At 41.8% G+C, this 24,649-nt stretch overlaps 1 protein-coding gene across 2 annotated transcripts in view; it reads right to left on the reverse strand.

Moving 5' to 3' along the window:
* LOC124789638 (2-oxoisovalerate dehydrogenase subunit beta, mitochondrial) overlaps positions 1-24,649 on the reverse strand; it is an 89,145-nt gene that overhangs the window by 54,843 nt on the left and 9,653 nt on the right. For both annotated transcript variants that reach the window (XM_047257065.1, XM_047257066.1), the window contains exons 2-4: positions 19,919-19,996; positions 19,127-19,329; positions 12,750-12,905 (exon numbers count right to left, since the gene is read on the reverse strand). In XM_047257065.1, coding sequence (XP_047113021.1) covers positions 12,750-12,905; positions 19,127-19,329; positions 19,919-19,996 — 437 coding nt within the window. The remainder of the gene's footprint in view (positions 1-12,749; positions 12,906-19,126; positions 19,330-19,918; positions 19,997-24,649) is intronic.

A 24,649-nucleotide genomic window follows, 5' to 3' on the forward strand; every position in this document is an offset into this window, starting at 1 on the left:
CACCTCCCTCTACACTAAAATACACAATGTCCAGACCTTGGTGCTATTTAACATTACCTAAACTAATGCTCGACTTACTCCAAACCAACTACCTCATTGCTGTTCACCATGACCAACTATATCCTCACTCCCAATTACTTATCCTTTGACAGAATCACCTACAGACAAATGGGCACCTGCAGGACACCATCCTACAATAACACATTCATTGACCATCTAGAGGACTCCTTCCTAACCAAACCCCTCACCGGGCTCAAATTCACTGATGACATCTCTGTGATCTGGACTGAGGACATGCTATCCAGATTCCTCCGGAACATCGACATCATCTCTCCATTCGCTTCACCTGGTCCTCCTCAGCCAACAAGCCAGCTTCCTCAATGTCGGCCACCACCTCAGAAGTGGCTACTTCGGTACCTCCATTCACTTCAAACCTACCAACCACCAACGATACAGGGTGTATCAAAAAGAATCATCTGATTTAAAAAATCTTAACTATTATGTTATTTTGAGATATGTGCATGAACTGTATGCCATTGGAAAGAACAAACTCTGAGTTTTACCAACAGGAATTCGGGAATTTTTAAATCAAAGGATTACTGAATGACAGATCAGTCACACTGGACCAAATGATTCAGCTTCACGTTACTGGCCTCCTAGCTCACCTGACCTGACTGTATATAGATTATTTTCTTGTGGAGGTTTATAAAAGACTGCTTATGTGCCTCTGTTACCAACAACAATGAATGAATTGAGACATCGCTTAACAGCAGCTGTGGAAACTGTAACTGAAGACATGCTCACTGCTGTGGGGGAATAATCTGAATACCGCATTGACATATGCCATGCATCTCAAGGGGGGCATATTGAACACCTCTGAAAAGGTATGGAAGAAAACTATAAATTTCCCATTCATCGAAAAACAAAATTCATTGTATAAGGTTATTAGTTTCAGAAATATAGACATGCCAAATTGGATGATTCTTTTTTTGGTACACCCTATATTTCTGCCACCCACTTCAGACAGAAGTTCCTTCTGAACAACCACAGCCATGGCTGTTTCACCTTTGGTGACACGCAGTCCCATTCCAAATATGCCTAGGATCTCACTGAGGTCTTCACAGACCTTAACTACACTCCCAACCGTGTCCAGAAACAGGTCCACTGTGTCTTCTCTCACGTCGTCTACCATCCTCAACATACCCAGTGTCCAGCTACAAAGTACCACCCAGGACAGGAGCAACTAAATCTCATTCTCTGCCAGTGTTTCGACTGCCTCACATTGGGCTCTGTTAATGGCCATCAACTCTACTGTAAAATCACTACACGTTTCCAGCAATGAATGGTGTTCTTGACTGGTGGGAGATGTAGAAGCATAATGCGTCCTATCCATGGTTTTAGAGCCATCAGTCTAAAAGAAGATAGCACCAAGATGCTCCTGAAGAAATGAAAGTAACACATACCAAACAGTTTTTGTCTTCAGGTCTTTGAAATAGATTGGTACTAATTCATGGCCTGGATACCAATTGATGTAGGGTGTGCAAGAAAACTCGGGAAATACTTTCTAATAAATACTAACAAAGAGATAGAGGGGCTGGCCAGTACTTACCTCAGCTCAGTACAGCTGATAAATACACAAAAAACAGAACCAAAAATTTACGTTCCTAGCTTTCGGAACAAATGTTCCTTCATCAGGGAGGAGAGAGGGGAAAGAAAGGGAAGAAGGGAAAGTAGATTCAGTTACTCACAACCCAGGTTATGAAGCAACAGGGAAAGGAAAACAGGGAGGGTAGCAAGGATGGAGGCATAGTTGTCAGAGGGAAGCCAAAGATATTCTACTGTAAGTACTGTGCCAGCTTCAAACCACAGAGGATGCATACAGAAGTAAAGAGGTATATAGTATAAACACAACTATGTAGGATGAAAAGATGAGTGAATGGCTTAAGAGGAAAGGGAAAGAGGAGAAGACTGAAGAGTAAATGGGAGTGAGGTGGTTTAACGTAGGTTCAGTCCAGGGGGATGGCGGGATGAAAGGATGTGTTGGAGTGCAAGTTCCCATCTCCGCAGTTCAGAGGGACTGGTGTTGGGTGGGAGAAGCCAAATGGCACATACAGCGTAGCAGGTTCCTAGGTCCCTAGAATTATGCTGGAGGGCATGCTCCGCTACTGGGTATTGGACATCTCCTAGGCGGACAGTTCGTCTGTGTCCGTTCATGCGCTCAGCCAGTTTAGTTGTTGTCATACCGATGTAAAAGGCTGTGCAGTGCAGGCATGTCAGTTGATAAATGACATGTGTAGTTTCACATGTGGCCCTGCCTTGAATTGTATATGTTTTGCCAGTAGCGGGGCTGGAGTAGGTGGTTGTGGGGGGATGCATGGGGCAGGTTTTGCAGCGGGGTCGGTTACAGGGGTAGGAACCGCTGGGTAGAGAAGGTAGTCCGGGAATATTGTAAGGTTTAACAAGGATGTTACAGAGGTTAGGGGGGCGACGAAAGGCAACTCTGGGTGGTGTGGGGAGAATTTTGTCAAGGGATGATCTCATTTCAGGGGTTGACTTGAGAAAGTCAAATGCATTCACCGTAGCTAAACTGCAATCCCACATACAACCCTGGAAATGGAAAAAAGAACACATTGACACCGGTGTGTCAGACCCACCATACTAGCTCCGGACACTGCGAGAGGGCTGTACAAGCAATGATCACACGCACGGCACAGCGGACACACCAGGAACCGCGGTGTTGGCCGTCGAATGGCACTAGCTACGCAGCATTTATGCACCGCCACCGTCAGTGTCAGCCAGTTTGCCGTGGCATCGCAGTCTTTAACACTGGTAGCATGCCGCGACAGCGTGGACGTGAACCGTATGTGCAGTTGACGGACTTTGAGCGAGGGCGTATAGTGGGCATGCGGGAGGCCGGGTGGACGTACCGCCGAATTGCTCAACACGTGGGGCGTGAGGTCTCCACAGTACATCGATGTTGTCGCCAGTGGTTGGCGGAAGGTGCACGTGCCCGTCAACCTGGGACCGGACCGCAGCGACGCACGGATGCACGCCAAGACCATAGGATCCTACGCAGTGCCGTAGGGGACCGCACCGCCACTTCCCAGCAAATTAGGGACACTGTTGCTCCTGGGGTGTCGGCGAGGACCATTCGCAACCGTCTCCATGAAGCTGGGCTACGGTCCCGCACACCGTTAGGCCGTCTTCCGCTCACGCTCCAACATCGTGCAGCCCGCCTCCAGTGGTGTCGCGACAGGCGTGAATGGAGGGACGAATGGAGACGTGTCGTCTTCAGCGATGAGAGTCGCTTCTGCCTTGGTGCCAATGATGGTCGTATGCGTGTTTGGCACCGTGCAGGTGAGCGCCACAATCAGGACTGCATACGACCGAGGCACACAGGGCCAACACCCGGCATCATGGTGTGGGGAGCGATCTCCTACACTGGCCGTACACCACTGGTGATCGTCGAGGGGACACTGAATACTGCACAGTACATCCCAACCGTCATCGAACCCATCGTTCTACCATTCCTAGACCGGCAAGGGAACTTGCTGTTCCAACAGGACAATGCACGTCCGCATGTATCCCGTGCCACCCAACGTACTCTAGAAGGTGTATGTCAACTACCCTGGCCAGCAAGATCTCCGGATCTGTCCCCCATTGAGCATGTTTGGGACTGGATGAAGCGTCGTCTCACGCGGTCTGCACGTCCAGCACGAACACTGGTCCAACTGAGGCGCCAGGTGGAAATGGCATGGCAAGCCGTTCCACAGGACTACATCCAGCATCTCTACGATCGTCTCCATGGGAGAATAGCAGCCTGCATTGCTGCGAAAGGTGGATATACACTGTACTAGTGCCGACATTGTGCATGCTCTGTTGCCTGTGTCTATGTGCCTGTGATTCTGTCAGTGTGATCATGTGATGTATCTGACCCCAGGAATGTGTCAATAAAGTTTCCCCTTCCTGGGACAATGAATTCACGGTGTTCTTATTTCAATTTCCAAGAGTGTACTTTTCCTCCGGTCCTGCTTAACCTTTGGAATTACCCCTAAAGGACTTACGCTAAAAGTTCCCATCTCTGGGTGCAATTCCTTCTTACACCAGTCTCTCCTGGACTTCCAGAACCTTCAATCCTTAGCCCTTACCCAACTTGTCCTGAATCTCTACACTACTTCATGTAACCACCACTCCCAACAGCTCCTATCTCTCTTCAAAGTCCTCCACTTCTCAAACCCTTCCTTGGAGAACACACTCAGGAACATCATCCTAGAAGCCAGCTGCAAACTTGAGTTCCATGCCACACACCACCTGAAAAAACTATCCACAGGGCTAGTGCAACACCTAAGAAGTGGGGCCCCCTCTCGCTATCCCTCACAAACACCAACCACAACAGAACCTTCAACAAACCCCCCTCATAGCCAAAAACCTAGCCTAGCCACCTTACTCAATCTCCCCATCCCAGCACATACCCCACACAGACCAAATCTCAACTATAACCACAGTCAAACCAGTAGCAGAGCATGCCCTCCAGCATAATTCTAGGGACCTAGGAACCTGCTATACTGTATGTGCCATTTGGCTTCTCCCACCCAACGCCAGTCCCTCTGAACTGCGGAGATGGGAACTTGCACTCCAACACATCCTTTCATCCCGCCATCCCCCTGGACTGAACCTACGTTAAACCACCTCACTCCCATTTACTCTTCAGTCTTCTCCTCTTTCCCTTTCCTCTTTAGCCATTCACGCATCTTTTCATTCTACATAGTTGTGTTTATCTTTATACTATATACCTCTTTACTTCTGTATGCATCCTCTGTGGTTTGAAGCTGGCACAGTACTTACAGTAGAACATCTTTGGCTTCCCTCTGACAACTATGCCTCCATCCTTGCTACCCTCCCTGTTTTCCTTTCCCTGTTGCTTCATAACCTGGGTTGTGAGTAACTGAATCTACTTTCCCTTCTTCCCTTTCTTTCCCCTCTCTCCTCCCTGATGAAGGAACATTTGTTCCGAAAGCTAGGAACGTAAATTTTTGGTTCTGTTTTTTGTGTATCTATCGGCTGTACTGAGCTGAGGTAAGTACTGGCCAGCCCCTCTATCTCTTTGTTAGTAATTGAAATACATTCTAAGGAGGATAAGCACAGGTTCTGGTAGAGGGTTGCGAGGCACCTACCATCTGGTAATCTGACCTGAGGACAGGTGTCAGCGGGTCAATGCCCCTCATATGCAAAAAGAATAGGATTGACAGATGATCAGGAAACTGATGAAAGGCAATTGCATAGGTGAGCAAGAGTTGGTACTGTCGGAACTGAAGAGTGAAGATCCCTACTTCAGCAAGTAGACTGTCTAGAGACTAATCCAGAAGGTGGCAGTGGCCATCTGAACTCTGCAATGATGGACTGGGTCTCACATTTCAAAGCTGTAGATGCCGCCAAACTGTAAAACTGGCAACCATAGTCCTAGCATGAATGGACCAAAACCCAGTAAATACAAAGGAGAGCAGCATGATCCGCATCCAAGAGGTGTGTGCAAGGAAACAGTGTGTTAAGCTTCCACATGTAGCTAGTCATTAGTTGTCAAATGTGGGGCAGCCATGTCAAAGAGGAGACCAGAAATCAGGATTGGGCAACAATGTCCAAGCACTCCTCACCCAAGTTCTGGGTGACGATGGACCATGGTATGATGACAAAAATGCACGACCCACCTTTTTGCAGGAGAAAAATGGAAACAAAGGGAAAGGGTGCACGCAGAGGCACGTCGGATGGCATCCTGGAGCCAACATTCAGCCAAGGAAGCAGAGTGGGAGATGTATCAAATGCAGGGGTTGACCAGTGGCCCGACAAGAGGCCACTCGTTCACTGACAGCAATGAGGAAGAATGTGACAGTCACATGGAGCCTTGTGGGATGCTGTTATTTTGGACCAATGGAGAGCTAAGTGAAGTACCAACTCGAACCCAGAACAACTGTCTGATAAGAACTGATGAATAAAAACTAATAAGGAGCTTCCAAAGCACCATCCATGGAGGGTATGTAAAATTTGATGGTGCCAGGTAGTGACATATGACTTATTTAGGTCACAAAATTCTGCAGTGAGCCATTGGCATTTAGAAAAACGTCTGTCAGACTGTCTTTTTCAACCTAATCAGATGGTTGGCTGTTTATTGTCCCTCCTAGAAACCACACTCTGAGATTCAAGAACCCAGCATAATTGGCAGGCAACAATCCCCTCAAGCAGTTTGAAAAGCATTAGTGAGGACAATCAGCCAGTAACTGTCAAAGGATGTTGGGTTTTTGCCCAGCTTAAGAAGAAGAATGATGATACTATCTCGCCATTGGATAGGCAAGACACCAATGAGCCAAATATGGTTGAAGATCATGAGGAAATGGAGCGGTTGAGTAACAATAAGATGTATACTCTGATTGTGAATGGAATCAGGGCCCTGGGTCACATTATGAGATAAGCCAAGAGCATGAAGCAACTCCCAGTCAGTGAATGGTTCATTGTATAATTCGACATGCCAAGAGGAGAAAGAGAGTGGGATCTTAAAATTTGTCAATTTGCCATCCAGAAAGCAGCAGCTTAAGAAGAGGATGCTGTTGCAAAGCGTTCAGTAATAGCTGATATGTCAGGACAGAAATCAATCTGACGGAAGAGACCCGTTACAGTTGTGAATCTTTTCTGGGCCACCAGACTACAGAATTTGGCCCACACGTGGAATGAAAAGGCATAAGTTTCCAGGGAGGAGACTTAGTGCTGCCAGCATTTCTTCTCACTGTGTTCAAAAATGTAGCGAGCCTTAGCACAAAGATGCTTAAAGTGATAAGGTAGGTCTGGGAAAGATGCCATCTGAAACGTTGCAAGGCTCTTCAATGATCCTGAACAGTTGTTGCAATGTCTTTGGTCCACCACGGCACTGACTGGCAATAAGAGGGGACCTATAGAAAAGGGAATAGCAATTCCAGCAGTGTGGGTGATCACATTCAAGTGTAACACAGCCTCGCTGTTGCACTCTGACGAAGTGGGGGATGAAGGTAATAGCAGAGCCATACAAATGCCAGTTGGCTCTTCAAAGCACCTAACGTGGTAATCGGTCTCGTGGCAGCAAAGAAGTGATAGGATCATCAGAAAGTGGTCACTTCGCAAAGATTGTCATGTAGCGAAGCCATGAGAATGTGGGAAGAGATCGTTAGACTGACAGCTGAAAAGGTACAATGGGTGTCACTGAAGTGATCAGGAACCAACGTTCCTTGTAGAGCAACACACATTGCACAAGAGGAGGAAATAAGGTGTTGTAGTTCTGGCAGGTTCCTCTTAATGATCACATTATGGGTGTCCAGGTTAGACGCGAAGGGGCCAGAAGGGCTGGTTAAGCCCAGGACCTCTGTCTGCCACCAATGGGAATGGAATTACATAAATGAGCATTGGTTCAGAATCTGACAGTGTGGGGGAATATGGTGGCTCTGCGGTCCCCGGAGTAGCCTTGTCCCTTTCTCCTCCCACTCCTTCGCAGCCTTTGATGGCTTGAATTCTTGCAATGGCCTATCCGTGATGGGTGTGGGGGCAGTTGAAGAGTGCAAGCCCTTGAGTCCACAGGCTGCAGTTCCTTCAGCCATTGACTGCTGTCAGGCCTCTTTATGGGGGTTTCTGGGGAGAGGAGTCCCAAGAGGAAGAGGCAGTCAATAGATTTATATTCCTGTATTTCATTTTCTTTCTTGAAGACTGGGAAACCAGTGAATGTGGAGGATGGTGTTCTGCGCCACTGATGCACGAAAGTTATTGTTCTTGCGAACTACCTTCGTGGAGCGAACACCCGCATTTACCGCACTGTGAGTCTGCTGTGCAGCAGGATGACACATGCCAAAAGTGTGTTTCAGAAGTACCTCATGGGTGGTGGGACCTAAGGTTTCTCATCACACCTACACATTATGACTAACTGAATATAGCTCCCGTCTGTCTGGAACGTAAGGTCTTTGTGAAAGATGAATCCTTGGACCATATTCAAAGTTTTGTGTGGGTCAATGGTCACTGGTATCTCACCCATACGATCATATGGCTGAAGAGCTGTAGACTGTGCACTAGAGGGCACTTTAATCAATAGTGATCCAGTGCACATTTATCCCAATGTCCGCCTCCATATCTGAGTGGTCAGTGAGGCAGAATGCCATGCAGGAGGCCCGTGTTCGATTCACGGCTGGGTCGGAGATTTGCTCCACTCTGGGACTGGGTGTTGTTGTGTCCTCACCATCATATCATCTTCATCGATACGCAAGTAGCCGAAGTGGAGTCAACTAAAAAGACTTGCACCAGGCGACTGGTCTACCCGATGGGAGGCCCTCGTCGCATGACATTTCATTTCATTTTTTCATCCCAATTATTCAACTTCTTCAAATTTATCTTCAGTATGTTCCACAAAAAACTGCTTTGTTGTAAAAGTATCTTCATCAGTTCGAGTACATGCTAAGAACTGGATACAATGATTCATTCCCAAGCATCTGGCTTGTCCCTCATCCCTTGTGGCAGCTGGGGTAGGGACAGCAGTACGCTTATAACTGTCTCCATTGAAATTTCTACACTTGCCTAATGAGACAGCTGGATCAGGACAGCCATTGTTTTGGCATAATTTAATATGTTTCAGGTGCAAAACATCCATTATGATGCAACCTACTCTGATCAAGGGCTCTCCCCATGAGTGCCATCCAGCTGCAGCATAGGCCATCTGGCATGATGATCAATCCTGGGGGCACTGATGACACAGGAAGACCTAGTATGTTGGCTTTGAAGAGTATATAAGAGCCTACACAGATACTATGTGCAGATGTTTAACACTGCATGCTGTAGGCACTATTTAAGGTGTTCTTCCCCAGTTGGTCAACACTAGAGGATAAAATTAGAATATAAAGGTCAAACCCAGAAAGGAAGCAAAAATTACTTAGGTGATGTATGAATATATATTAAGAGAAAGGAAGGTAAAACCTAGAGAATAGTTGGGTCGACATCAAAGGCTGCCACCATGAGAAAGATAGTAAGAGAAAGGACGATACCCAGACATTAGAGATTACAGTACAGAGCAGGAGGTAGGAGCCCCGATAGATTGGAGACCCGTGCTCACCACAAACATACTCACTAAAGAGCCATGAGCATAAGTGGTGTTTCCCTGAATTACTTCTGAAAAATGCTGAGATGGTTCCCATTATAAGGCCACAGGTAACCACCTATCCCATCCTTGTCAAACTAGACCTGCAAGTATGTAAATTCCAGTATATACGAGATATGTTCTTTGTTATTTTTCTTGTTCTTAAATTGTAATACCAAGGCATGTACAAATGGGTAAACCTACTACCATTCTTTTTCTTCTTTTCCTCCTCCTCACTCTTCAGTACTTCCCCTTACAATTATAGCAGAGTCTAGCAATTTAGTGTTGCATTAGATTTACGTGGTGTGAAACTTTTGCTGTTATTTCTGTTTGTTTCTGGGTAGCAGAGTAAAGACACACTACAACTGGCATTTGACAGACACATGATACAAGGTCATCCAACCAAATTTGGTCTTCTACAGGTCAGCATATGGAAAACATAACGACAAGCAGCTAAGACATTAAAGACAACACACTTGATACACTTAGTGTGCATAATATTCCACAATTGTAAACCGTATCACTAAAACTAAATTTTGAATAGTTGTTAAAAGCTGGTGATGGGGAATCATTGTAGTTAATAGCACTGCATGAATCAGAAGAGAGGAGGTATATGTGGAAAATGCTGGGTGACATGGGAAGATTTCAATTCGATTACATCATGGCAAGGCAGAGATTTTGAAATCAGATACTGTATTGAAAGGCATACCCAGGAACAGATATAGACTCAGATCACAATTCAGTTGTGATGAGGAGTAGGCTGAAGTTTAAGAGACTGGTCAGGAAGAATCAATACACAAAGAAGTGGGATATGGAAGTGCTAAGGAATGAAGAGATACACTTGAAGTTCTCTGAGACACTGTGATAAGGAATAGCTCAGTAGGCAGTTCAATTGGAGGAATGGACATCTCTAAAAAGGTCCATCACAGAAGTTGGAAAGAAAAACATAGGCACAAAGAAGGTAACTGTGAAGAAACCACGGGTAACGGAAGAAATACTTCAGCTGATCGATGAAAGAAGGAAGCACAAAAATGTTCAGAGAAATTCAGGAATACAAGTCACTTAGAAAGAGCATGGGAGCTAAGGTGAAATGGCTCCATGGAAAATGTGAAGAAGTCAAAAAAGAAATGACTTTCAGAAGGACTAACTAGCATACAGCAAAGTCAAAACATCCTTCGGTAAAATTGAAAGCACGGGTGGTAATATTAAGAGTGCAATACGAATTCCACTATTAAATGCAGAGGAGAGAGCATGCAGGTGGAAAAAGTTTACTGGAGGCCTATATGAGAGGGAAAACTTGTCTCATGTGATAGAAGAAGAAGCAAGAGTCAATATAGGAGAGATAGGGGATCCAGTATTATAATCAGAATTTAGAAGAGTGTTGGAAGATTTAAAATCAAATAGGGCAGAAGCGACTGATAACATTCTATCGGGATTTTTAGAATCAGTAGTAAAGCCGCTTTATAAAAAGGGAGAAAGGAATAATGCGCACAATCTTAGACCTATTTCTATGCCATCAGTGTTTGCTAGACTTATTGAAAAGGCTGTGTATGTAAGTATAACTGATCATTTTATATCACATAATTTGCTATCATATCTGCAGTTCGGCTTTAGAAGTTGTTTAACAATTGAAAATGCTATATTCTCTTTTTTTCTGTGAGGTACTGGATGGGTTAAACAAAATTTTTCGAATGCTAGGCGTATTTCTTGATTTTACTAAGGCATTTGATTGTGTTGATCACAAAATATTGCTCCAGAAGTTAGACCATTACGGAATACAGGGAGTAGCTCACAATTGGTTCACCTCTTACTTTTACAACAGACAGCAGAAGGTCACTATTCACAGTGTTGAGAATGGCTGTGATGTGGAGTCTGAGTGGGGTACTGTCAAGTGGGGGGGGGGGGGGGGGGGGGAGCCACTCCTATTCCTTATTTATATAAATGATATGCGTTCTAGTGTTATGGGTAACTAAAATATTTCTGTTTACTGATGACACTAGATTGGTAGTAAAGGATGTTGTGTGCAACATTGGTTCGGTTCAAATAGTGCAGTTCATGACGTAAGTTCATGGCTTGCAGAAAATAAACTAACACTAAATCATAGTAAGACTCAGTTCTTACAGTTTCTAACACACAATTCAACAAAACCCGACATTTTATTTTCACAAGACTAAAGGAAGATCAAGACACATTTAGAGGATCTGTCGACCTGGAAAAACTCTTCGACAATGTCAAATGTGCAAAATTCTGAGGAAAATTTTGGTAAGCTATAGGGAGAGATGGCTAATATACAACTTGTACAGTAACCAAGATGGAATAATAAGATTGGAAGACCAAGAACGATGTGCTCGGATTAAAAAGGATGTAAGACAGGGACATAGTCTTTTGCCCCTACTGTTCAATCTATACATCGAAGAAGCAGTGATGAAAATTAAACAAAGGTTCAAAATTGGAATTAAAATTTCAAGGTGAAAGAATATCAGTGGTAAGATTTGCTGATGACATTGCAATCCTCAATGAAAATGAAGAGTACAGGATCTGCTGAATCAAATGAACTGTGTATTTAGCACAGAATATGAATCGAGAATAAATCGAAGAAAAACAAGAGTAATGAGAGTAGCAGAAATGAGAACTGTGAGAAATTTAACATAAGGATAGATATCACGAAGAAGATGAAGTTAAGGAATTCTGCTACCTAGGCAGCAAAGTAACCCATGACAGACGGAGTGAGGAGGACATCAAAAGCAGACTAGCACTGGCAAAAAGGGCATTCCTGGCCAAGAAAAGTGTACTAGTATCAAACATAGGTCTTAATTTGGGGAAGAAATTTCTGAGAATGCACATTTGGATCACAACACTGTATGGTACTGAAACATGGACTATGGGGAAACCGGAGCAGAACAGAATCAAAGCATTTGAGATATGGTGCTACAGATAAATATTGAAATTAGGTGGACTGATAAGGTACGGAATGAGGAGGCTCTGCACAGAATCAGAGAGGAAAAGAATACAGTATATGAAAAAACGGACAAGAAGAAGGGACAAGATATACGACATCTGTTAAGACATCAGGGACTAACTGCCATGATACTAGAGGGAGCTGTGGAGGGTAAAAACTATAAAGGAAGACAGAGATTGCAATACCTCCAGCATATAATTGAGGGTGGAGATTGCAAGTGCTACTCTGAGACAAACAGAGTTGACACAGGGGAGAAATGCTTGGTGGATCACATCAAAACAATCAGAAGACTGATGACTCAAAAAGTGAACCTTTACATTCAGTAAAGAAATACTATTCATTGGCAGTGTGACATAGTATTCTTACATGAAAATAAGTACTGACAGCATAAAGAATAATCAATCAATGAATTACCTGCATTTGTTTACGGAAACATTGATTCTCCTATGATCAAAGATTCAAAAACTAGTTGCGGAGTTATAAGCAGTAAATCCAACTGTCTGCAAAATTACTGTATATGAATTACAAATTCTAGATGAACATGGCAACAAATAGTCTCAGAAATGTAGATAAGCTGAAACAAAGTGTGGTGAAAAAAGAAGATTAGAGAAGCAGTATTATTCAACATGCAGTATCAGTTGTGTATTATATTACCTTAAGTCCTGGTGCATGTGCGAAGAATGCCTCTGGGCTTTGGGAATGATAAAGTCCACCATGTCCAACAGCTCCGCAAGGTGTTCTTATAGTAAGACTGCCACAGTGGAACTGATTGCCACTGCGATACCGACACTTTGCAGCCTCATTTACTATCTGAAAACATAGAGAAGCTGCATTTACTTTGTTTCATAAAAATAAAGAACAAAAGTTGCAACAAGATCCACAGCCAAATTAAACCTTTTTAATGGCAATAATCTGCCATACTGGCATTTGCACTTTGCATCAGAAGACCCTTTTAGTTTGTCTTTTTCGCAAGTGGCCAGTTTCAGTTGTGTAGTTATTTTAAAGCACATGGTATAACCTCCCATATGGACATATTTAGGTTATCGAGAGAGAGAGAGAGAGAGAGAGAGAGAGAGAGAGAGAGAGAGAGAGAGAGAGAGGAGGGGGGAGTGAGAGCGAGATATACTGGGCTCTATTTTATCAACAATGTTCAAAATACACAGGTTGATATCTATCACATCAGATGATAAATAGGAGAGGAGCAGTTCCGTAATCTGAACATACCTTCAACTGCAATCATATGTATTATTATCTGAGGTGGCCATCTAAACAAACAGTGTATGCAATAGGCTTTTTTAACACAGAGATGAACTCATCAGTCTATCATGGAAGTCTGCAAAACCATATGACACTAAATTGAGGTTTTTCATTTGACAGTCCATAATCCAATGAGTACCTATGTTGACGTTGTCGTCGATGTGGTCTTCTGTCCAGAGACTGGTTTGATGAAGCTCTCCATGCTGCTCTATCCTGTGCAAGCTTCTTCATCTCCAAGTAACTACTGCGCCCTACATCCTTCTGAATCTACTTAGTGTATTCATTTCTTGGTCTCCCTCTACAATTTTTACCTTCCACAGTGCCCTTCAATACTAACTTGGTGATCTCCTGATGCCTCAAAACATATCCTACCAAATGATCCCTTCTTCTAGTCAAGTTGTGTCACAAATTTCTCCCAGTTCCATTCAGTACCTCTTCATTAGTTACGTGATCTACCAATCTAATCGTCAGCATTCTTCTGTACCACCACATTTCGAAAGCTTCTATTCTCTTCTTGTCCAAACTATTTATCGTCCACGTTTCACTTCCATACATGGCTACACTCCATACAAATACTTTCAGAAATGACTTCCTAACACTTATATCTATACTTGATGTTAACAAATTTCTCTTCTTCAGAAATGCTTTCCTTGCCATTGCCAGTCTACATTTTATATCCTCTCTATTTCGACCATCATCAGTTATTTTGCTCCCAAACAGCAAAACTCATCTACTACTCTAAGCGTCTCATTTCCTAATCTAATTCCCTCAGTCTCACCTTACCTATTTAATTTAGCTACATTCCATTATCCTCATTTTGCTTTTGTTGATGTTCATCTTATATCCTCTTTTCAAGACACTGTCCATTCCGTTCAACTGCTCTTCCAGGTCCTCTGCTGTCTCTGACAGAATAATGAGGGTCATTCGATAATAAAAGTGACAAATTGGTCTGGAGAAAAAAGCGTTTATTTTCACAAAACAATACTTTCCTTCTTTTCAACATAATACCCCTTGACAATTTATGCACTTATTCCAATGAGCTACAAGCTTTTTTATTCTGGCTGCAAAAAACTCTGTATCTTGATGTTTGAACCAATTTCCCACAAACTTTTTCAAGTCCCCGTTGTCCTGGAACCTCTTCCCACATAACTCCTCCTTCAGTGCACCAAACAAATGGAAGTCACAAGGTGCCAAACCAGGACTGTAAGGGGGGGGGGGGGGGGGTGAGGCAGTACTTCCCAGCCCATTTTGTTGATGGTTTCATGGGATACTTGAGCAATACGAGGACGTGTGGTCTTGCTGGAGAATCACACCTCTCCTCCGAGATCCACAATATCTCTCTCTCATGGCTGGTTTCACCTTGTTTAAAAGCAAATCTAAGTAGTATTGGCTGTTCATTGTATGCTGCTCTTCGAGATAATCACAAAAAACTGGAAATTCAGCAGCCAAGAACACTATCAACATGACTTTTCCTGCTGATGCTTGGGTTCTGAATTTTTTCTTGACAGGTGAGTTGGTGTGCTTCTATTCCCTGCTTTGTCTTTTTGCTTCTGATTCATAACAGTGAACCCAAGTTTCATCACAAGTTAAAATTTTGTTGAGGAAGTGCTTGCCTTCTCTTTCATAATATTCCTTTATCTCTGTGTACACTCCTCAAACTTGCTTCCTTGTGTAGCTGTGTCAACTCCTTTGGGATCCATCTTGAACATGTTTTGCAGTACTTCAGCATGTTACAGATAATGTTATGAACTGTACTAGCACTAACTTGAACCTTATCAACTATAATTTGCACAGTCACATGGCGGTCGGCACAAATAATGTCATCAATTCGACTTTCAAGCGAGGAAATTCAAACTGCAGCTGGTCGGCCAGAACAGTGTTTGTTAGTTACTGAGTCGTGAGCATTTTTGAACTGCTCTACCCACTTGTAAAAATTTGGACGATTCATAAAACCTTCATTATAAACTTTAGACATTATACAGTACATATTCACTGGTTGCTCGCCTTCAGCAAGTAAAAAACGAATAACAGAACGTTGTTCGCATAATGTTGACGTTTCAAGTGGACTTTCCGTCTTGAAATGTATTTTTGAGATTATAAACTAAACAATGCTGATACATCAGCTGACCAGGGCTCATCCCAGTGATGCCAACTTAAAGAGTTGTGAAAGTACCAAACTGTCCCTACTAACAGTTTTTCCCCCAAACCAATTTGTCTCGCTAATTACTGAAAGAACCTTGTACAATGTCACCAGCAAACCTCATAGTTTTTATTTCTTCTCCATGGATTTTAATTCTTACTCCAAATTTTTCTTTTGTTTCCCTTACTGCTTGCTCATTATACAGATTGAATAACATCAGAGATAGGCTACACCCCTGTCTCACTCCTTTCTCAACAACTGCTTCCCTTTCATGCCCCTCAATTCATAACTGCCATCTGGTTTCTGTACAAATTGTAAATAGCCTTTTGTTCCCTGTATTTGATCCATGCCACCTTCAGAATTTGAAAGAGAGTATTCCAGTCAACATTGTCAAAAGCTTTCTCTAAGTCTACAAATGCTAGAAACGTAGGTTTGCCTTTCCTTAATCTTTCTCCTAAGATAAGTCGTACGGTCTGTATTGCCTCACTTGTTTCAACATTTCTACATAATCCAAACTGATCTTCCCCAAGGTCAGCTTCTACCAGTTATTTCATTCATCTGTAAGGAATTCGTGTTCGTATTTTGCAGCCGTGATTTATTAAAATGATACTTCGGTAATTTTTACAGCTGTTAACACTTGCTTTCTTTGGCTATTTCACCTGTCTCATCATCTTGCTCACCAGACGGAAGAGCTTTGTCAGGGCTGGTTCTCCCAAGGCTATCAGTAGTTCTAATGAAATGTTGTCTACTCCTGGAGCCTTGTTTCGACTTACGTCTTTCAGTTCTCTGTCAAATCATTCAAGCAGTATCATATCTCCCATCTCATCATCTACTACGGCCTCTTTCATTTCAATAATACCGCCCTCAAGTACATTGCCCTTGTATAGACCCTCTATATACTCCTTCCACCTTTCTGCCTTCCCTTCTTTGCTTGGAACTGGTTTTCCATTTGAGCTCTTGATATTCATGCAAGTGGTTCTCTTTTCTCCAAAGCTCTCTCTAATTTTGCTGTAGGCAGTATTTGTCTTACCCCTAGTGATATATGCCTCTACATCCTTACATTTGTCCTCTAGCCATCCCTGCTTAGCCATTTTGCACTTCCTGTTGATCTCATTTTTGAGATGTTTGTATTCCTTTTTGCCTGCTTTATTTGCTGCATTTCTATATTTTCTCCTTTCATCAATTAAATTCAGTATGTTTTCTGTTATCCACGGATTTCTACTAGCCCTCATTTTTTTACCTAATTGATCTTCTGCTGCCTTCACTATGTCATCTCTCAAATCTACCCACTCTTCTACAGTATTTCTTTCCCTCATTCTTGTCAATTGTTCCCTAATGCTCTCTGTGAAACTCTCTACAACCTCTGGTTGTTTCAATTTATCCAGGTCCCATCTCCTTAAATTTCCACCTTTTTGTAGTTTATTCAGTTTTAATCTACAGTTAATAACCAATAGATTGTGGTCAGAGTCCATATCTGCACCTGGAAATGTCTTACAATTTAAAACCTGGTTCATGAATCTCTGTCTTACCATTATATAATCTATGTGAAACCTTCCAGTGTCTCCAGGCCTCTTCAACATAGACAACCTTCTTCCATGATTCTTAAACCAAGTATTAGCTATGATTAAATTATGCTCTGTGCAAAATTCTACCAGGTGGCTTCCTCTTTCATTCCTTACCCACATTACATATTCACCTACTACTTTTCCTTCTCTTCCTTTTCCTACTATTGAATTCCAGTCCCCCATAACTATTAAATTTTCACCTCCCTTCACTGTCTGAATAATTTCTTTTATCTCATCATACAATTCTTCAATCTCTTCGTCATCTGTGGAGCTAGTTGGCATATTAACTTGTATCTTGAGAGTATCCATATGAAGGTGCAATTTGTACATACTTTGAACATTAGTTATGAGTCTGTGGCCTCAGCACTTTATAAAATGTTCTTTCTGTTAACAACCTAAAAATGAACGTTTTCATAGGACATAGTTTAATATGGCCCTTTTTTGTTTATTTCATTGTGAGGAATATGACCCAAGCTACACCCTGTGGGATATGGAACAAAACATCAGGATGAAAACAGTTTTATTTTTGTGTACTTACACTGTGAGACAAGTAAGTACATGAGATGCAAATGTTATTAAGCTTTTTCTTTTTATTATTTCACTTTTCTGCTCATCATTTATGAGTATACCAAAAAGTAACTAATATTCCAGTTATTCTAGCTCCTAAAAAGAAGAGAGTCTGATTATCCGTGTGAAGTCCCATCACAAAACGGATGTTGTTGTTGTTGTTGTTGTGGTCTTCAGTCCTGAGACTGGTTTGATACAGCTCTCCATGCTACTCTATCCTGTGCAAGCTTCTTCATCTCCCAGTACCTACTGCAACCTACATCCTTCTGTATCTGTTTAGTGTATTCATCTCTTGGTCTCCCTCTACGATTTTTACCCTCCATGCTGCCCTCCAATACTAAATTGGTGATCCCTTGATGCCTCAGAACATGTCCTACCAACCGATCCCTTCTTCTGGTCAAGTTGTGCCACAACCTTCTCTTCTACCCAATCCTATTCAATACTTCCTCATTAGTTATGTGATCTACCCATCTAATCTTCAGCATTCTTCTGTAGCACCACATTTCCAAAGCTTCTATTCTCTTCTTGTCCAAACTATTTATCGTCCATGTTTCACTTCCATACATGGCTACGCTCCATACAACTACTCTCAGAAACAACTTCCTGACACTTAAATCAAATTTCTCTTCTTCAGAAACGCTTTCCTTGCAATTGCCAGTCTACATTTTATATCCTCTCTACTTTGACCATCATCAGTTGTTTTGCTCCCCAAGTAGCAAAACTCCTTGACTACTTTAAGCGTCTCATTTCCTAATCTAATACCCTCAGCATCACCCGACTTAATTTGACTACAATCCATTATCCTTGTTTTGCTTTTGTTGATGTTCATCTTATATCCTCCTTTCAAGACACTATCCATTCCATTCAACTGCTCTTCCAAGTCCTTTGCTGTCTCTGAGTGAATTACAATGTCATAGGCAAACCTCAAAGTTTTTATTTCTTCTCCATGGATTTTAATACCTATTCTGAATTTTTCTTTTGTTTTCTTTACTGCTTGCTCAATATACAGATTGAACAACATCGGGGATAGGCTACAACCCTGTCTCACTCCCTTCTCAACAACTGCTTCCCTTTCATGCCCCTCAATTCATAACTGCCGTCTGGTTTCTGTACAAATTGTAAATAGCCTTTCGATCCCTGTATTTTACCCCTGCCATCTTCAGTATTTGAAAGAGAGTATTCCAGTCAACATTGTCAAAAGCTTTCTCTAAGTCTACAAATGCTAGGAACGTAGGTTTGTCTTTCCTTAATCTAGCTTCTAAGATAAGTTGTAGGATCAGTATTGCCTCACGCATTTTGTTGATGCATGATAACCGATTAATGCAACACTATCACACTCTCTCTCTCTTCTGAAAAAAAGTATATCATTCTTAATGAGTGTTCCCACTCAACCTTCGCACAGAAAAGATCATCCATGTACACCATTACCAAAAATGCAAGTAAACAGAACAAAAACATTGTATAAATTGGCCACAAGCATGCGAATAGTTCATTATAAATACCTGATCAAAAGCGGGAAGGATGTAATCAGCAAACTGTATTTCTGCAATTGCTGTTGCACCAACATTTGCAAGACCTATTCCAAAGCCTACAATGCCCTGTTCACAGAGAGGAGTGTTGAATACTCTATCTTTGCCATACTTTTTTTGTAGGTCCAGTGTGCAACGAAACACTCCACCAAATGCAACATCTTCTCCAAACACAACTGGGGGAAAAAAGAAGAAAAATAGTAACTGCAACATGTTTAAGTGAACTTAATATTCACTTTGTAGTAGTAACAGGTAAAAAACTTTATACAGTTCTCTTTTTGTTTTAAAAATTACCACAAGATATGATTACAACTACTACCAGCTTCAGAAACAAACTAGCTATCTTCAGAATCTGTATCTAACAAGCCAGATAAGATGAACAAAGCATCCATAACAAGCAGTGTCAAGTTCACAAGAACTTGACTTTTACCATTAGCAATAAATGCCATTATGATATATGAAGAGATGACTGTAAAATGTGAAGTTGTTTTCTTTACGTAATACACAACACTTTAGCACCATTGCTGCATGCAAGAATTGCATATTGTTACAGGGGGTAAAAAAATAGAAAATAAGACACCACTGTCTTCAAGTCTACACAATGTGAGAGACATCTACATGCAAACAATGCTATATTTTCTTTCTTAATTTTATCTAGAAGTTGCTCCATTTTAGCTTATTATCTTCAGCTAACATTAGTATTTAAACAGTCATTTAAAGTAAACTGAAAGTAATTTATATAAATTAAGAAGAGGAAAGTCATACCTGCAGAGGGATCCTTATCGAGTGTTATATCCATTGCATTGTTAATTGCCTGGAACATATTCATCTTCAGCGATTTCCCTTTTAAGAGAAAAAAAGTGAAATAAACACGACAAGTCAGTACAGTATGATAAAGAACACAAAGACTACTGTCATCAATATCCTAAAGCTTGCCTGTTATGGAATTCCAAATAATATGAAACAAAATTTTCCATGTATGTTTAGTGAAGGCTCTTAATTTTCTTACAAAAACAAAAAAATATAAGTTATAATTATGTAATTAGTAGAGACTTGGTAGCGTTAACTGTGTCTAGACTAATGCAAAGATGCAGATTTCAGTCCTTGGTGGGTTTCGAGATTTCTTCCCAACTGTCTACATGTAAATATATAGTCTGCAAGCCATCTTATTGTGTGAGGCAGAGGGTCTTTTGTGTACCACTATCACTTCCCCATTTTTCCACTCCTGTCACATATGGTTCGCAGGAAGAACAACTGCTGATAAGTCTCAGTGAAGCTTGAATTTCTCTAACTTTATCTCCATGGCCTTTTCACAATATATAGACAGGAGGAAGCAATATGTCGTATTCACTCTTCTAGGAACACGCATTCCTGGAATTATACCAGCAGACTATACCACGATGCGGAACACCTCTCTTGCAGTGTTTGCCTATGGAACTGACTGAGCATCTTCGTGACACATTTGCAACTACTAAATGGACCTGTAATGAGATGTGCTGCTCTTCTTTGAATTTCCGCTATTTCCTGGTACAGATCCATGACTGATGAGCAGTATTCAAGTATTGGCCAAATAAATATTTCGTATGCTGCTTCCTTTGTTTATGGACTATGTTTCCCGAAAATTCTTCCAATATATCTCAGTCTGTCATCTGCCTCACCCACAATCAATTTTATGTGGTCGTTTCACTTCAAACTGGTCAATACATGTACTCCTACATGTTTTATGGAAGTAACTGCTTCCAGTGACTGTTATGTAATCACATAATCATACAATAAACGGTCTTTTTATCTATATACACTATTTTACATTTGTTTATGAAGGAGGTCAATTACCTCTCCCTATGCTCCAATTTTTTCATCACAGGAATACTGCAACACACCATTTTACACATCAAGAGGTGCTTGTCTTTTACTGAAACTGAAGCTGTGCCAGTGGGACTCACTTCGCCTGTTTTGAGAAAACCTATTTTTGTGTGGTGTTAGGAGGAGGCAAACACAAGGAGGCAAGCACAAAAGAGTAGGGATCTAATCTTTGGCAGTTCAAACGTATGGCAAATGAAGGTACCCCTTAGGTAAATCACAGCAAGGGACAGGAAAGAACACCAGATGCACTCAGTGTTTATGACTAGGGGCCTCATTCAGGATGTTGAAGAGGCTATTCCAGCAGCCATTGAGGGAACAGGGTGCAACCAACTGTAGATTATGGTGCACACTGGAATGAATGATGCCTGTTGTCTGGGCTCTGAGGTCATTCTTGTGTCATTCCAGCGATTAGCAGAGAAGGTTGAGAAGACCAGCCTTGTGTGTGGAGTTTCAGTGAAGCTCACAATTTGCAGCACTGTCCTCAGACCTGATCATGGCCCTTTGGAGTGGAAGGACTGAACCCGAGACTTCAAAGGTTCTGTGACAAGCTACGCTGCAACTTCCTGGACTTGTGCCATAGGGTTGAGAATTGTAGGGTCCCCCTAAATAGGTCGGGTGTGCATTACACATGAGAGCTGCTAATCAGGTAGCTGACTTCGTATGGGGTGCACACAAGGGCTTTTTAGATTAGGCGACTCTCCATCCAATTCAGATAATGATATCTGTAGGAAACCCAGAAGTATGAGTGTAAGATTGAAAGAAATGCCTCCCACAGGTGAGAGTATTAAAATCCTAATGGAAAAGTGTCAAAGCATTCACAACACAGTGCCATAGTTTGAAGCTCTCATGAAAAGCAGTGAAAGCTTGTGTGATAATAGGTACAGAAAGGTGGTTGAAATCTGAAACTGATAGCAGTGAGATTTTTGGGGAAAATTTAAGTGTATATCGAAAGGATAAGCAAATGGGAAATGTAGGTTGTGTATTTGTCACAGTAGACAAGAAACTCAAATCCGTTAGGTAGAAACTGAAGCTGCATTTGAGATTGTTTGGGCAAGACTCCGTATCAGGGGTGAGCATAAAGTGACAATTGGATCCTTCTATTGCACACCAGAATCATCTTCTGATGTAACCGAAAACTTCAGAGAAAACCTCAGTTCACTTATACGTAAGTTCCCCAATCATACTAAAATATTGGTGGAGACTTCAATCATCCAACAATTAATTGTGAAAATTACAGTTTCGTTGGTGGTGGGCGGGATAAGACTTCATGTGAAACTTCACTAAATGTGTTCCCTGAAAACTACCAAGAACAGATAGTTAGGAACCCCACTCACGATAGAAATATATTGGATCTAATGGCAACAAACAAACCTGACCTCTCATTGAAACTGGTGTCGGTAACCATGAGGTGGTTGTGGCAACAACGATTACCAAAGTATGTACGACAACTAAAACAAGTAGAAACATATGTATGTTTGGTAAACTACATAAAAAATCTAGTAGTGTCATATCTCAATGAGGAACCTGAAACTTTCAGTACAGAACAGGGGCATGTAGAGGAACTCTGGCTCAAGTTTAAGAGAATAGTTGACCATGCAGTGGATAGATGTGTATCCAGTGAACAGTTCATAATGGGAGGGAGCCTCCATGGTGTACAGCCACTGTAAAGAAACTTGTAAAGTAACAGAGATTACTGCATAATAGGTGTAAAACAAAGCAAAGGGCTATAATAGAGAGTTGCTGAATGAAATGTGTTTGGCTGTCAAGAGAGCAATGTGTGATGCTTCAGTGACTACCACAGAGAGAATATTGTCAAGTGATCTTTCACAGAACCCAAAGAAATTCTATTTATAGATAAAGGCTGTTAGTGGCACCGAAGTTCATGTCCAGTTACTAGTGAATGAGACAGGAACTGAAATCGAAGGTAGCAAAGTGAAAGCTTAAATGCTTAATTTTGTTTTCAAATGTTCCTTTACAAAGGAAAATCCAGAATAATTATCCCAATTTAATCCTTGTACCACTGAAAAAATAAATGAAATAAGTATAAGTGTCAGTGGTGCTGAGAGACAGCTGAAATCATTAATTTGAACAAAGCTGCAGGCCTCCATGGACACACTGTCAGATTCTGTACTGAAATTGCAGCTGAGTTAGCACCTCTTCTAACTGTAATCTAGATCATAGATCCCTTGAACAAAAAACCGTAGCCAGATTTTGGAAGAAGGTACAGGTCACACAAGTCTACAAGAAGGGTAGCAGAAGTGATTCACAAGACTACCATCCAATATCCTTGACATCCATTTGTTGTAGAATCTTAGAATATATTCTGAGCTCAAACATAATGAGGTATTTCAAACAGAATGGCCTCTTTAACCAGGATGGATTTCGAAAATATTGATCACATGAAACCCAACTCTCACTTTACTCACATAACATACTGAAAGCTTTGGATCAAGGCAACCAGGTAGAGGCAGTACATTTTGATTTCCAAAAAGCATTTGACTCAGTACTGCAGCTATGCTTACTGTTTAAAGTATGACCATATGGGGTACCCAAGTGAAATTTGTGACAGGACTGAGGACTTTCTAGTAGGGAAGACACAGTATGTCATCTTAGGTGGCGAGTCATCGTCAGATGTGCACAAACAGACCTGGGGTGTGCCCCAGGGCAGTGTGTTGGGACCCTCCCTGTCATATTGTATATTAATGGCCTTACAGACAATATTAATAGTAAAATCAGACTTTTTGCTGATGATGCAATTATCTATAAAGAAGTGCTATCTGGAAGAGATTGCAGAAATATTCAGTCAGATCTTGATAAGTTTTCAGCATGGTGCAGAGACTGGCAACTTGCTCTAAATGTTTAGAAATGTAAAATTTTGCACTCCACAAAACGAACAAATATGCATTGTCCTATAATATCAATGAGTTGCTGTTGAAACTGGCCAACTCATACAAATACCTGGGTATAACACTTTGTATGGATATGAAGGAAATACGGAAGCGTCCGATCCCACCCGTCTGCTTTGACCCATGTCGTCACAAATATGGCGGAAACAAAAACACACACACACACACACACACACACACACACACACACACACACTTTCCACAAGAAGCCTAATGACACTAACGGGACAAGCACGGGAAATGGGGTGTTTTGGGTGGGGGGCAAACTAAATATAAACAAATTTAGATGCCTTGCGTAGCTACAACGTGTAAGACGTAAGTGAAGACAGCCATGCATGAATACCCACCCACCTCCCCAGGGGTCGTAACCCCTGCAACCCATAGAAGATAAAGATGCTTCAGTAGCTGATTAGTGTTTTTTGTCTTTAAAAAAAAAAAAAAATCTCACAGGATAGAACTAACAGATCAGAAAGATAAATATAATAAACTAAAACAGAAATTCGAGGAAACAGATAATTAAAATAAGTAATAAGTGTTTTTAAATTTAAAAAAAAAAATCTCACGAGATAGAACGAACAGATCAGAAAAGTAAATAAAATAAGATAAAACAGAACTGGAGACAGCCACACTCAAACCAAACTCCGCGCCGTCATGGCGTCACACACGACAACACCCTTACGTCACGGGTCAAAGCCAACGCGTGGGATCGGACGCTTCTGTCGACCCG

This window comes from Schistocerca piceifrons, chromosome 3 (assembly GCF_021461385.2).
Source record: "Schistocerca piceifrons isolate TAMUIC-IGC-003096 chromosome 3, iqSchPice1.1, whole genome shotgun sequence".
In the NCBI taxonomy this organism is placed as follows: domain Eukaryota; kingdom Metazoa; phylum Arthropoda; class Insecta; order Orthoptera; family Acrididae; genus Schistocerca; species Schistocerca piceifrons.